This window comes from Amblyraja radiata, chromosome 12, assembly GCF_010909765.2.
Source record: "Amblyraja radiata isolate CabotCenter1 chromosome 12, sAmbRad1.1.pri, whole genome shotgun sequence".
Lineage (NCBI taxonomy): Eukaryota > Metazoa > Chordata > Chondrichthyes > Rajiformes > Rajidae > Amblyraja > Amblyraja radiata.
Window position 1 is genome coordinate 38,515,953 of NC_045967.1, and position 14,555 is coordinate 38,530,507.

The window sequence follows — 14,555 nt, forward strand, 5'->3', positions numbered from 1 at the left end:
TTGAATTTGATTCACAAAGATTTAGCATGTTCAAGTCAAGGTTCTGAGTGTATCAAAAATAATTATTACATTTCCTTTGAAAATCATATATCTAGTTAATTGCTTATCACTCACATGGCATCTGTCAGAATCAGCTCCTGTGTTTACTACATACCTAACACTTCAACTGATGAATGTTAGCAATCAGTTTCATTGATTAAGAAGGAACTGCAGATGCTGGTTTAAACCAAAGATAGACACAAAAAGCTGGAGTAACTCAGCGGGTCAGGCAGCATCTCTGGAGAGAATGAATGGGTGATGTTTCGGGTCAGTTTCATTGTGCCAGTTCAGGAAAAAAAAAGTATTGAACAAAATACAAGAATAATTTTTATTCAATTATATAACCAGTACAAGAAATTACTTAAGTTTGATTTGAAAAGGTGAAAAAGACAAATGTAATAAATTACCTCAGAGAACCAATGTTACAATTACCAGCATTTAAGTCTTCGGAGATTCTCAGCAATGGCAATACATTAGAAAGCAAATAAGATTAAACAGAATAGTTACTAGTTCTATGACCATTTCCAACTGGCTGCATTTAATGACCATGGTACATATTTATCAGTTTGGGATTTAACTGGATGTGCTGGAAAACAATTGGCTAGGTTTGAGTGGAAAACTAAATGGTGATAAACACCATAAAATATTGAATTCATTTTTACTCTCTGACATATAATTATCAGTAAAACCTGACTGGTGATGCTTGAAAACAGTTTGCTAATTTGAGACAAGTCAGAGGCTGAACTGGATTAAATATTGCAGTGTTATTGATGTGGGAAAGCAGAGTTTAATCTCTCATCCCAAGCTTGACACCTGTAACAGCATACAATTCCCATGATACTGGCACTCAAGTCCTGGGTAAGACCGAGCTTAAATCTTCAGAATGGGACTTGACTTCATGACTTACTGACTCAGAGAAAAGAAATGCTACCATTGTACCAAACCTAACATTTAGAGAGATTTGGATTTATATTGTAATGTCAACATCAAAGGCTAAAAATAATCTCCATTTGCACCACGTCTCCTATGTATTATCATTTATTCATTGACAGAATCTGAGCATCAGGTTTAAATTTACATTTGTAGAGTGACAACCATCAACCGAGCAAACTACCTTTGTATGCTGTTCATCGTGTTCTTGTGATTTTGAATCCTCCGGAAGTTCACTCCAACTTAAACTACTGTCAAACCCTACTGCAGCAACACTGCGCCTCAAATGCATCCACTAGAAATTTGGATGGCCACTTGAAATAACAAATTGGACAATTACTGCCAAATTATGGGTAGCCTTATCCTGTACTCTTGCAAGTTCTATCTCCCTCACTGCCTCACTAAAACTCAACCCATCGATTTTACTTCCAGCTTTCTTCAATTGGTAACTTTACAATGAAAATGTTGAAAATCATCTTCCAATGATTACCATTTTGGTAGGCTGAAAAATGATTACCTTAAAATAATCAGTTTAGTAGCACAGATATTTCAAAATGCCATATCTAGATATTTCAATCTGGATGTGGCACTTTGGGTTTCAATCTCCCTGCTGAGAAAGATATAAAGAATATTACACTAGCAGATGCATAGGAGATATACGATTCTCAATTTGCTTCAGTTGAAGAAATCCTGTTATATTAACAGCGCCATAACCAGAGTGTTCTTGGTGTTGGAGGATGCTCCATAGGGATGAGCAAGTTTTGATATTTACTTCAATTAAACAGTTCTTTTTTAGAAGTAAACATAACAGCCTAGAATTATACAACGAAAAACCCGTGTTAAGTGAAGCAAATCCTAAAGAAAAAGTAAACTTGTTTCTGTAAAACAGGTTGGTAATTTTTATCAACTATTCTCAAAAAAGTGATCAGTTTCCATCAAACCTGGTAAATTGATACATGAAAAAATGACGAGAGATCTGCAAGATACAAAGATTTCAGACAAAGATATCTGTCCCATGTTAGATGTGTGGAAAAGCACTTAATTCCACCCAGTTTACTATAACCCATCTTAGCTGCAACATCCGTGGGGAAAGGCCAGCCACAGACTGCTAATTGTGCCTTTACAGGTCCCAACCAATTCCTACACAAACCTTTAGCTACACCTCTAATGCAGCTGTAATGCTCGGAGTAATATGCATTGTCAAAGAAGTCAGAAATAATGTGTTTATGTGGACAAGCTCTATGTTATACATTCCCACACCAATGTTTCCAGTTAGTAAAGGAGACACAGATGCTGGAATCTGGATCCATGAGCAATCTGCTGGAGGAACTCGGGTTGAGCTGCATGTGGATAGTCAACGTTATAGGTCTGGACACTTCATCTGAAGTGAAGGAGCCGAGGGGAGATAGCCAGTGTAAGGAGGAAGGGGTGGGTCAAGAGTCGAGAAGGGGTAGGCAGATTCCAGTGAGGAGGAGTGGATTAGCAGATGGAATCAGGAGGGAGAAGGAATTAGCAGTTGAGGCTGAGGCGATAGGTGGAGGCAACAAAAGATTGCAGATGATGGAATCCGATAGATAAGGAAGCAAGAAACTAAACAAGAGAGATAGGCCGGGCACATGGGGACAGTGGGGGGCTAAAGAGACCCAGTTGGAGGAGTGTCTGGGTGGTTGACACATGGAATGGGTGGAGGAGGAGAATGAAATGAGTGATGGAAGGGAGGGGAAGCAGAGGAATTTGAAAAGGGTACGTCAGCCTGGATCTTGGTGGACCAGGAGAGAGAAAAGGGACATTGGAGAAGGGGGTTACCTTATAATGGAGAACTGAATGTTCATGCCGTCAAATAAATCAAGACAGGTGGCTCAAAGTCAAATAAATAAAGACAGGTGCACCCAAAGTCAACATTGTCCTGAAGCAAGCATCAATGAGAACTGACTTGGGTATAAAGAACCATTGCATTTCAATATAAACCTAGCAGTTCAGCGCTATTTTGGTTAGGACAGGGAGAATCTAGGTGTGGTATCCCACTCCATCAGCTACATAGCAAAGAATAGAGTTGCTTTCCTCCAAACAAAACAATTCTATTTTCTGTAATATTCAGATTGTTTTGTGGAGATCAGTGTTTTTTTCCCCCATACACAAATCAGTCCCTTAAAACAAGTGCAGTGAGTTACTGATCTGTTTATTTTAATACATATAGATTATTAGAGACATTTCCCATATAACACCCTGCAGATTAATTAATCGAGATTTAGCTGTACAGGATGAGACTATTCCCATTTTGTAGCCATGTAAACATTTAAGTTAAAACTGAGATAGATGACATGTGGATGCCACATGATTGCTGCCATGATTACCCTATTGCACTGGAGTGAGGGGTGGTGGGCAATAATAACGTGCAATTAGTTTATTGGTGATTCATTGCAATGCCATTTAAATTGAATGCCATTTTATTGGCGATTCATTTAAATGCCATTGTTTTTCAGATAATTTCGAAGGGGATAAATGGTTTCTATTAATCTCACAGAACAGGGTTTGTCAAAATACTCATACTTCATTACAGTACAAGACAAAGTTGAGATAGTCTAATCTCAGGCACATCCAACAATTCGTCATTTTGGTTTTCTGCTGGTAAAGCCCAAACAATGCATGCACCTTGGGCATGACAACGCACTCATTACAATTAAATTTAATAACAAACTGCAGAAGTAAAACAACAATTAATCCAATTCTTCATTCAATTACCACGTACTTCCACAGTGCTGATCAAAAAAACACTCCAGAGACTATTTTGTAGATCATGTAGTGCAATTGAAAGTCAGGTGCTCATTGAATATGTGCTATGACCATCTCTCTTCAGACGGAGATTAAGGTAAGATGCCAAAACCAGTCATAGCATGTTACCACAAATAAAAATGTTCTCTCTGTAATCCCCATTAGTATGAACAGAGTTTTATTTTAATTAAACATAATGGAGTCCGGATCTTGGTTTGCCATCTGAGCAATATGCTTCAATATATCTTTTTTGGTGATAATGCCAAGGAGTCGTCTGTAATAGAAGAAAAGCAGTTAGTACTGTTTCCTGAAAATGATAGATTGCTGCATTTAATGTTGCTATTATAATACGTCAAAATGTATCAACAGTCACGGGGAGATGGCAGAAGAATGGGGGTGAAAGGGAAATATAGATCAACCATGATTGAATGATGGAATAGACTCAATGGGTTGAATGGCTTAATTCTGCTCCTATGTTTCATGGTCGTATAATGATAGCTACAAATATTATATAATGATAGCAGTTAGATAAACAAATGGATATGCAGGAAATGGAGGACAATGGATTATGTGCAGGTAGATAAGTGATAGTCTTGGCATCATGTTTCACGCAGACAATGTGGGTTGATGGGCTTGTTCTTATGCTGTACTGTTCTATAACATATTGAGACCTTCAAGTTCCGAGGCATAAATATAACCAACAATTTATCCTGGTCCAATCACATTGACTATTCCCAAGAAAGCACGTTAATGCCTCTACTTTCTCAGATAACTAAATACATCGATGTCTCCAATAATTCTTACCTCGTTCTACAGATACCCTGTATAATGTATCCTATCAGAATGTATCACAATTTGTGACAATGCAGTGGGTGGATATATTTTCTGATATATTTTAGCCAAAAGCAATTTTTTTTTAATAATCCAAAATATTCTTGATAACAATTCATGGAAGTGTTGGTTTAACATGAGAATTAATGCAATTTGCTAAAGTAATTGTATATACTCACAGTAATTGTTAAAACAAGCTATTTAATTTTGATTGAAGGCAGTTTATTGAAATGTATTCAAAAGACACAAAAATGCTTTTCTTTTAAATACAAATTGAAGACCTCTGCTGGAGACAGATTTAACAGTGGAATGCTTATGTGCTTTGTTCCTTTTGATAAAATAAATGTAACACTTACCCATTGTGGGTAACAAGACACTGTCTTAAGCCCAGCTTGCAAAATATATCAATCACTATTTCCATAGGTGTATGGTCCGTCACTGTAAATGGACTCAAATCTAGTATGGCACGCAGTTTGAGTGCAGCAGGATTGTCTGGAAGTTGCACAGGAGGGTGTTCAGTAAAATAAATAATGGACGTGCTTACAATCCCATCTTGTCGCTGCCTTCCATTTTCTGTAACCAGATGTACAACCAAAACATGTTAAGACATTTTTCCTGTTTCTTCTGTATCAATCTATTACCAGTTACAATTACAACATCTAGATTTGCAATGACTAGATAATCTAAAAGTTTTAGTTTCATAGCATGCTGAATATAGACACATCTTTATTGTACTTAATAAAATAACACCAGAAACATATTCAAATTACCAAAATAAAAAGGTGCAGAATATTTATCTACAGTGCCCTCCATAATGTTTGGGACAAAGACCCATCATTTATTTATTTGCCTCTGTTCTATATAATTTGAGATTTGTAATAGAAAAAAATCTCATGTGGTTAAAGTGCACATTGTCAGATTTTGATAAAGGCCATTTTTATGCATTTTGGTTTCACCATGTAGAAATGACAGCAGTGTTATATATAGTCCCCCCCATTTCAGGGCACCATAATGTGTGGGACACAGTAATAATAATAATAATAATATATTTTATTGTCATTGCACGTCAGTGCAACGAGATTTAGTGTGCAGCTCCACTGATGTACAAGAAAGGTAAATAAATACAATACATAAATAAGCAAGCTGAATTGATTGACGTGACCATCTGAGGGAGACTGTCCAAAGGGGGTGGGTGGGGGGGCACTCATTAGGGCCGGTTCAGAGCCGCTATAGCTCTTGGGATAAAACTGTTCCTGAGTCTGGAGGTTCGGGCGTAGAAGGCCTTGTAACGTCTGCCGGAGGGAAGTAGTTGAAACAGACCGTGGCAGGGGTGTGATGAGTCCTTATGGATGCTGAGGGCCTTCCTGAGGCACCGCGTGCGGTAGATGCCCTCCAAGGCTGGTAGCTCTGTCCCGATGATCCGCTGCGCTCTGTGGACGACGCGCTGAAGAGCTCTCCTCTCCGCCTCCGTGCAGCTGAGATACCACACAGAGATGCCATACGTTAATATGCTCTCTGTGGTGCAGCGGTAGTACGTTGTCAGCAGCTGTTGGGGCAGACCAGTCTTTTTTAATGTCCTCAGGAAGAACAGTCGTTGCTGTGCCTTCTTGACCAGCGCGGCGGTGTTTGTGGACCATGTGCGGTCTTCTGAAATGTGAGTGCCCAGAAACTTAAAGCTGGACACTCTCTCCACACTTTCCCCGTAAATGGAGATTGGGGCGTATTCTCCAGAATGGGACCTCCTGAAGTCAATAATCAGCTCCTTGGTCTTGGAGGTGTTTAGTGCCAAGTTGTTATTGGCTCACCAGTCCGCCAGGTTCTGTACCTCTGCTCTGTAGTTTGTTTCATCACCGTTGGTGATCAGCCCAATCACTGTTGTGTCGTCTGCAAACTTCACGATGGTGTTGGTGTCGAATGCAGGGACACAGTCGTGAGTGAAGAGGGAGTAGAGCATGGGGCTTAGTACACAACCCTGTGGTGTGCCGGTGCTCAGGGTGATGGTGGAGGACAGGTGTGGGCCCAGTCTCACTGCCTGCGGTCGCTCCGTGAGAAAGTTCAGGATCCAAGCGCATATCGGTGAGCAGAGGCCTAGCTGGTGGAGATTGGTGGTGAGCTTGGTGGGGATGACCGTATTGAATGCAGAGCTATAGTCAATGAAGAGCATCCTCACATACGTGCCCTGTCTGTCCAGGTGAGTCAGGACAGTGTGAAGGGCCAGAGAGATGGCATCCTCTGTCGATCTATTTGCCCTGTATGCAAATTGATGGGAGTCCAGTGAGGCAGGGATGCTGGATTTAATATGGGAGAGGACCAGCCTTTCGAAGCACTTCATAGGGATTGGAGTCAGGGCAACCGGCCGGTAGTCGTTGAGGTTGGTGATTTTGGACTTTTTTGGCACCGGCACTATGGTGGCTGTTTTCAGGCACTTGGGGACCGCTGCCAGAGATAGAGATAGATTGAAGATTCTTGTCATGTAATGTAAATGAAAGTAGTCATGTTTAGTATTTTGTTGTATACCCTTTGCTTGCAATGACTGCTTGCAGTCTGCGATTCATGGACATCACCAGTTGCTGGGTATCTTCTCTGGTGATGCTCTGCCAGGCCAGCCATCTTTAGCTTATGCTTTATTAGCAGTATGTTTGGGATCATTGTCTTGCTGTAGAATGAACCACCGGCCAATGTGATTTGAGGCATTTGTTTGAACTTGAGCAGATTGGATGTGTCTATACACATAGGATTTCATTGTGCTACTACCATCAGCAGTTGGATCATCAATGAAGATAAGTGAGCCAGTACCTTCAGCAGCCATACATGCCCAGGCCATAACACCCCCCACCACCATGTTTCACAGATGAGGTGGTATGCTTTGGATTTTGAGCAGTTCCTTCTCTCCTCCATACGTTGCTCTTGCCATCACTCTCATTCTGTCCACAGACATTTTTCCAGAACTGTGGTTGCTCTTTTAAGTACTTCTTGGCAAACTGTAACCTGGCCATTCTATTTTTGCAGCTAACCAGTGGTTTGTATGTCGCAGTGTAGCTTCTGTATTTCTGTTCATGAAGTCTTCTGCGGACAGTGGTCTTTGACAAATCCACACCTGACTCCTGAAGAGTTTCAGATAGGTGTTTGGGGATTTTTCTTTATTATAAAGAGAATTCTTCTGTCATCAGCTGTGGAGATCTTCCTTGGCCTGTCAGTCCCTTTGCGATTAGTAAGCTCACCAGTGCTCTCTTTCTTCTCAATGATGTTCCAAACAGTTGATTTTGGTAAACCTAAGGTTTGGCTGATGTCTCTTTACTCTTGTTTCTCAGTCTCAGAATGGCTTATTTGACTTTCATTGGCACAACTTTGGTCCTCATGTTGATAAACAACAATAAAAGTTTCCAAAGGTGATGGAAAGACCAGGTGCTGAGAGCTCTCTTATACCTGCATTAGGGAGGTAATTAAACACACCTGAGCAATTACAAACACCTGTGAAGCCATGTCCTAAACATTATGGTGTCCTGAAATGGGGGGACTATGTATAAACACAGCTGTAATTTCTACAAGGTGAAGTCAAAATGTATAAAAATACCCTTTAATAAAATCTAACAATGTGCACTTTAACCACATGTAATTTGTTCTATTACAAATCTCAAATTGTAGACAATTATAATAACTTATTTTACCGTAAAATATAGAATTACAATGTAAAACAGTAATTTAAAAGGGTAAGGATATGACATAGTTTGGCAATTTATTTGAAAAGGAGAATTTCCTGTGGTGCATTTTGACTATTGCTCTTTTGAATAAAAATAAGCACACTGCATCCCCACTAATCAATAATACAGTGGGTAAACATGACTGCAGATTAATCTGCTATATGTGTTAAAATTGTGTTTGGCTATTGCCCCTTCAATAGTCGATGCAATGCCACGTATCTCAGTTTTATCAATGCCTGATAATACACATACAATGTAGTTCCACAATGGTATTATCTGATACTGTGATGTACTACAGCAAATTACCACCTCACTGAATACCCTGTATTAGGAGGATGCCCTTCATCAATACTTGATAACTGTTCAAAAGGCATTGTACAATATTTTGTAAACAATACTTTGGGGTAAATGTATGATTGGTAAAATGATAGAGCGATCATTCCCTATCTGATATTGATTTGTAAAAGTTAAAACTAAAATGTCACCGTTCCCTCTGAATTCACCAAATCTGGTGTTAGTAGACAAGGTGAACTGAAGTACTTCTTTTAAATATAAGATACTGCACCTACAGGAAATCCGAAATCAAACTGCATGGTGGAAAAACTCAACAGGTCAGGCAGCATCTAGACATACTGTTTCATTCAATTACCTTTCATTGGTAAGGTCATTGATCAGAAACTTTTACTCATTTACCCCTTTTAAAATGTGAACATTTATTAAAACCTACAAATATTGCAGTGTTTTGTACAAGTCCAAATTCTCACCAATTGAAATGATTAAATCTCTTCTGAGGACAAAACCAACAAGTCGCTGAGATTCTTTTGACACTATGACAGGAAATCCACTGTAGGTTGTTTCATTAATAATTGCCTCCATGTCTTCCACCTTCATTCCATCCTGAGTTAGACTTGTCAAAGGGGGGTCATTGCGCCGAGGTCTCATAACATCCATTGCTAATGTCTGATGCGTAAATTCTTCCTTTGCCTCCAGGAATGGATAACCATTCAGTCGAATATGTGCTTCATAGATGCCCTCTCTCCCAATTGCATCGGACACCCATTTACTGGTCATTGCAGCAGCCATCAATGGGACAATATACTCCAATCCACCCGTTAGTTCAAACATTATAACCACCAAGGATACAGTCATCCTGGTCACACCACCTGCAAAAACAGAATTCTAGATATTAAACAGGACACTTAAAAATCAACTTCAGCATTTTCTTCCTTAATGACTTTTCAAGATTTTTATGATTCAATCAATGCTTCTGTTGGTCATTATTACAACAATTTGTATTCAGATGGTATAAGGTGCAGAATGGGTATGTATTTTGATCACTACTCCAACCGCACGCGCACTACAATATACTGTCATGTACCCCCAATTTTTATTGCTAGCAGTCTTTATTATCCTTCATTAAATATTCTACATAAACTTAAAAGATGCCAGAATAAGCGAGTTTGGTATTCAGATTGCGCATGCCCAGGTCATAGGTCATATGCGATAAACATTCTCAGTACAGACCTGAGTTTCATCTGTTGTCAGGATCGAACCCACTGATCGATCGACGCTGCAAGCGCTGTTGAATTGCTACTGGACCGTCCCTGTCCCCTCCTGAGTGTCAGCCAGCGTGGAGAACAAGTGCTAACACCAGCTCAACTCTGCCTGTCCCGCCGGGTTAACCAACCACCCTGGACTGACGGGATATCGGCCTGGAGCAGCGGTGGCCGCAGGCTTACATCCAGTGTGGATCGTCAGTCCAGGGCTGTTGGTTAACCCGGTGGGACAGGTAGAGTTGAGCTGGAGTTAGCGCTTCTTCTCCACGCTGGCTGTAAGCCTGGGGCCGCCACTGCTGCGGCCCAGTGTCCCGTCAGTCCAGGGTCACCCCGGACATCTCCGGCCACCCCCGGACAGGAATGAGACACTCGGGAGGGGACAGGGACGGTCCAGTAGCAATACAACAGCACTTGCAGTGCCGGAGACCCGGGTACGATCCTGACTATGGATGAAACACAGGTCTGTATACATGCAGCAGCTCAGCTGCCGAGAATGTCTCTCAGCTGGTCCAGTCTCTCCCCGTCTTCTACTCGCATCTGCCCCCTCTCTCTCTCGCTCTCCCACTACCTGGCACCCCCGTTCCTCAGATTAGATATATTTTTACGCATAAATTATGAATAAAGATAAGAAATTGTAGACAGTTTATACAGCCAGCGATTCGTTCGCTTTTTCTTTATCGCGAATGACCTTTGACAAATCCCATGATTCCTTGCTTTTTTCAGAATACCGAACTCGCTTATTGTTTGTAATGCAAACATTAAGCAAAACACAACATTCACACTGAAAGTATTCTGTCTGAAGAAGGGTCCTGATCCAAAACGCCACCTATCCATGTTCTCCAGAGATGCTACTTAACATGTTGAGTTACTCTAGCACTGTGTTATTTAAAAAAAATTGAGCATTCAATGCCTTTGAGCAACATTTTTAATCTATGACTTTGTATACTGCCTGACCCACAACTGATGCGCCATTCTGGACATCACATTTTATTACTAGATGCACCATGGTATGTTTCAAAACTTAAATAAAGTTGCTTCTTTCTATATTCAATATCTTTCTATATTCTTGATTCATATTTAATTCTTTCTCATTCCTTATGTTTTCCAATGGCAGTCAACTCTGTACATTCCGTAAATTGTCAGTCAATTAGTTATCCACTTCCATACTTTTCCCTTACTCTCTTTCTTCGTTTTCCTGTAGTCCTTCTTTTCCAATGTCTGCCACACACTGATGCTCATTTAATTCTTAATTTTATTTTCACTGCTTTTACATGATGATACAGGTTTGATCAGACAAGCAAGTACAAGTAAAAATTGCTATTATTGCCAAGCACATAGGAAATAATTTCCTCTTTTAGACTTTAGAAATACAGCATGGAAACAGGCCATTAGGTCTACTAAATCCATGGCGACCAGCAATTACTCCATACACTAGTACTACCACTAGAGACACCATACAGAATTTTACCCAAGCCAATTAACCTACAAACTTGTTCGTCTTTAGAACGAGGGAGGATACCGGAGCCCCAGGAGAAAACCCACATGGTCACAGAGTGAACGTACAAACACTGTACAGATAGCACCGTAGTCAGGATCGAACACGGTTCTCTGGCACTGTAAGATTCAGATTCAGATTCAGATTCAACTTTAATTGTCATTGTCCGTGTACAGTACAGAGACAACAAAATGCATTTAGCATCTCCCTGGAAGAGCGACATAGCATATGATTTGAATAAATATTTACATTAGCATATATACAGACATAGTGTTTTTCCTGTGGGAGGAGTGTCCGGGGGGGGGGGGGGTGATTGGCAGTCACCGAGGTACGTTGTTGAGTAGAGTGACAGCCGCCGGGAAGAAGCTGTTCCTGGACCTGCTGGTCCGGCAACGGAGAGACCTGTAGCGCCTCCCGGATGGTAAACAGTCCATGGTTGGGGTGAGGGCAGTCCTTGGCGATGCTGAGCGCCCTCCGCAGACAACGCTTGCTTTGGACAGACTCAATGGAGGGGAGCGAGGAACCGGTGATGCGTTGGGCAATTTTCACCACCCTCTGCAATGCCTTCCGGTCGGAGACAGAGCAGTTGCCATACCATACTGTGATGCAGTTGGTAAGGATGCTCTCGATGGTGCAGCGGTAGAAGTTCACCAGGATCTGAGGAGACAGATGGACCTTCTTCAGTCTCCTCAGGAAGAAGAGACGCTGGTGAGCCCTCTTGATCAGAGTTGAGGTATTGTGGGTCCAAGAGAGGTCATCAGAGATGTTAACACCCAGGAACCTGAAGCTAGAAACACGTTCCACCTCCGTCCCGTTAATGTGGATGGGGGTGTGCGTGCCGCCCCTGGACTTCCTGAAGTCTACAATGAGCTCCTTGGTCTTCTTGGAGTTAAGGGCCAGGTTGTTGTCAGCGCACCATGCTGCTAAGTGCTGGACCTCCTCCCTGTAGGCCGACTCATCGTTGTTGCTGATGAGGCCAATCACCGTTGTATCATCTGCATACTTGATGATGGTGTTAGTACCATGTACAGGTGTGCAGTCATAGGTGAAGAGGGAGTAGAGGAGGGGTCTCAGCACACAGCCCTGTGGAATGCCGGTGTTCAGGGTGAGGGTTGAAGAGGTGTGCTTGTCTAACCTAACAGACTGTGGTCTGTTGGTTAGAAAGTCCAGTATCCAGTTGCAGAGGGAGGGATCGATGCCCAGGTTACCGAGTTTGGTGATCAGTTTAGATGGTATAATGGTGTTGAATGCTGAGCTGTAATCGATGAACAGCATTCTTACGTAAGTGTCTCTGTTGTCGAGGTGGGAGAGGGCGGAGTGAAGTGCCGTTGAGATGGCATCCTCCGTACTCCTGTTCTTGCGGTAGGCAAACTGATAGGGATCTAGTGTGGGGGGTAGGCAGCTTTTGAGGTGTGTCAGGACCAGCCTCTAGAAGCACTTGGTGATGATGGGGGTAAGTGCAACTGGGCGGAAGTCGTTGAGGCTTGCCGCAGTGGAGTATTTTGGCACTGGCACGATGGAGGTGGTTTTAAGGCACGTGGGGACAACTGCTTGGGCAAGTGACAGGTTGAAGATGTCAGTCCAGACGTCTGTCAGCTGCGCAGCACAGGCCCTGAGCACGCGCCCGGGGATGCCGTCAGGGCCAGCAGCCTTACGTGCATTAGTCCTACTCAGTGCCACGTATACGTCGTAGGGGGTGAGTGTGAGGGGTTGGTGATCGGCAGGGAGCACAGCCTTGATGGCTGTCTCTAGATTGTCCCTGTCGAAGCGGCCATAGAAGTGATTAAGCTCCTCAAGGAAGGAGGCGTCGCTGGATGTGGGGGTGGTGTTGGAGGGTCTATAGTCCGTCATGGCTTGGATGCCTTGCCACATGCGTCGGGGGTCAGAGTTGTTGTTGAAGTGCTCCTCAATCCTGAGCTTATGGCAGTGCTTGGCCTTCTTGATGCCCCTCTTCAGGTTAGCCCTGGATGAGCTGTAGGCTCGAGCATCGCCTGACCTGAAAGCGGTGTCCTGTGCTTTCAGCAGTAGCCTGACCTCGCTGTTCATCCATGGCTTCTGATTCGGGAATATGGTCACCTGTTTGAGGGAGGTGACACTATTGATGGTGGAGTTTATAAAGTCCAGAATAGAGGATGTGTAGGAATCAATGTCCGTGTGGGAGTCAAGGGTGGCCTGGGCTACAAACGCCTTCCAGTCGGTGTTTCCAAAACACTGCTGAAGTGTGAAGTCCGCTTCCTCTGACCAGACTTTAACTGTCCTCACAGTTGGTTTAACCCGTCTGATGAGTGGGGAGTACTTAGGGAGCAGGAACAATGAGACGTGATCAGACTGACCAAGGTGGGGGAGGGGGATGGCTTTGTAAGCTTCAGCCATGTTGGTGTAGACTTTGTCCAGTGTCTTGTCTACGCTAGTGGGGAAGGAGACATGTTGGTGGAATTTGGGGAGTACAGTCTTCAGGTTAGAGTGATTGAAGTCACCCGCAACAATGAAGGCTGCCTCGGGGTTGTGCGTCTGTTGATTGCTAATGGAAGTATGCAGCTCTTTCATTGCAAGCTTGGCATTAGCATCAGGAGGGATATAGGCTGCAGTCACAACAGTGGAGGTGAACTCTCTGGGCAGATAGAATGTAAGGCAGCAACTCTACCACAGAGCCACTGTGCCCCCCTCTTTTCATATCTGAACTTTTCAGAACAGTCCATGTAATGAATTATGTTTTAGTTTGCACATTGTTATGCAGGCAAATGTAGAGTTAATCTGTTCCACACTGAGATCCTGAACTGATCCTTGATGTTACTCTACCTCTGAGTTGTACATTTGAATTGAGCCTTAAATGATTATTTAAGTGATTTAATGTACTGATCTTCTGGTCAAGGTCCAAAGTTACTGTTGTTGGAAATTTGGAAATTGTAAGGAAGATGAGTAGGTTATAGTCTGTTTAAACCTAGAGCTCATGTGCTGGGGAAGCAGGATGGAAAAAAATGGCCATTTAATATAGGATGTTAGGTGGGTAATAAATAGATGAGTCAATGTATTTATCTTTCATGGCACAGCTATTTTAGGTAAGGCTGCCATTGGGGTTTTAAATAGTTTTAGGTAATAAACAATTTAAGTATCAGGTAATAAAACTAAAGCTCTGCTGAGCAGTAGGCTTCCTTATCGCTTGATGGGGAATAGTTGTTCATAGTTCTGTTTAGGTTTTTATCCCAGAAACTCGGAGATGACAGCTGATTG

At 42.3% G+C, this 14,555-nt stretch overlaps 1 protein-coding gene across 8 annotated transcripts in view; it reads right to left on the minus strand.

The window, feature by feature from the left end:
* Positions 1-353: 353 nt before the first annotated feature.
* The window catches only part of clcn5 (chloride voltage-gated channel 5), a 76,413-nt gene continuing 62,211 nt past the window's right edge, over positions 354-14,555 (minus strand). For all 8 annotated transcript variants that reach the window (XM_033030572.1, XM_033030573.1, XM_033030577.1 and 5 more), the window contains 3 exons: positions 9,038-9,436; positions 4,929-5,145; positions 354-4,015 (listed from right to left, as the gene is read on the minus strand). In XM_033030572.1, coding sequence (XP_032886463.1) covers positions 3,925-4,015; positions 4,929-5,145; positions 9,038-9,436 — 707 coding nt within the window. In that variant the 3' untranslated portion in view covers positions 354-3,924. The remainder of the gene's footprint in view (positions 4,016-4,928; positions 5,146-9,037; positions 9,437-14,555) is intronic.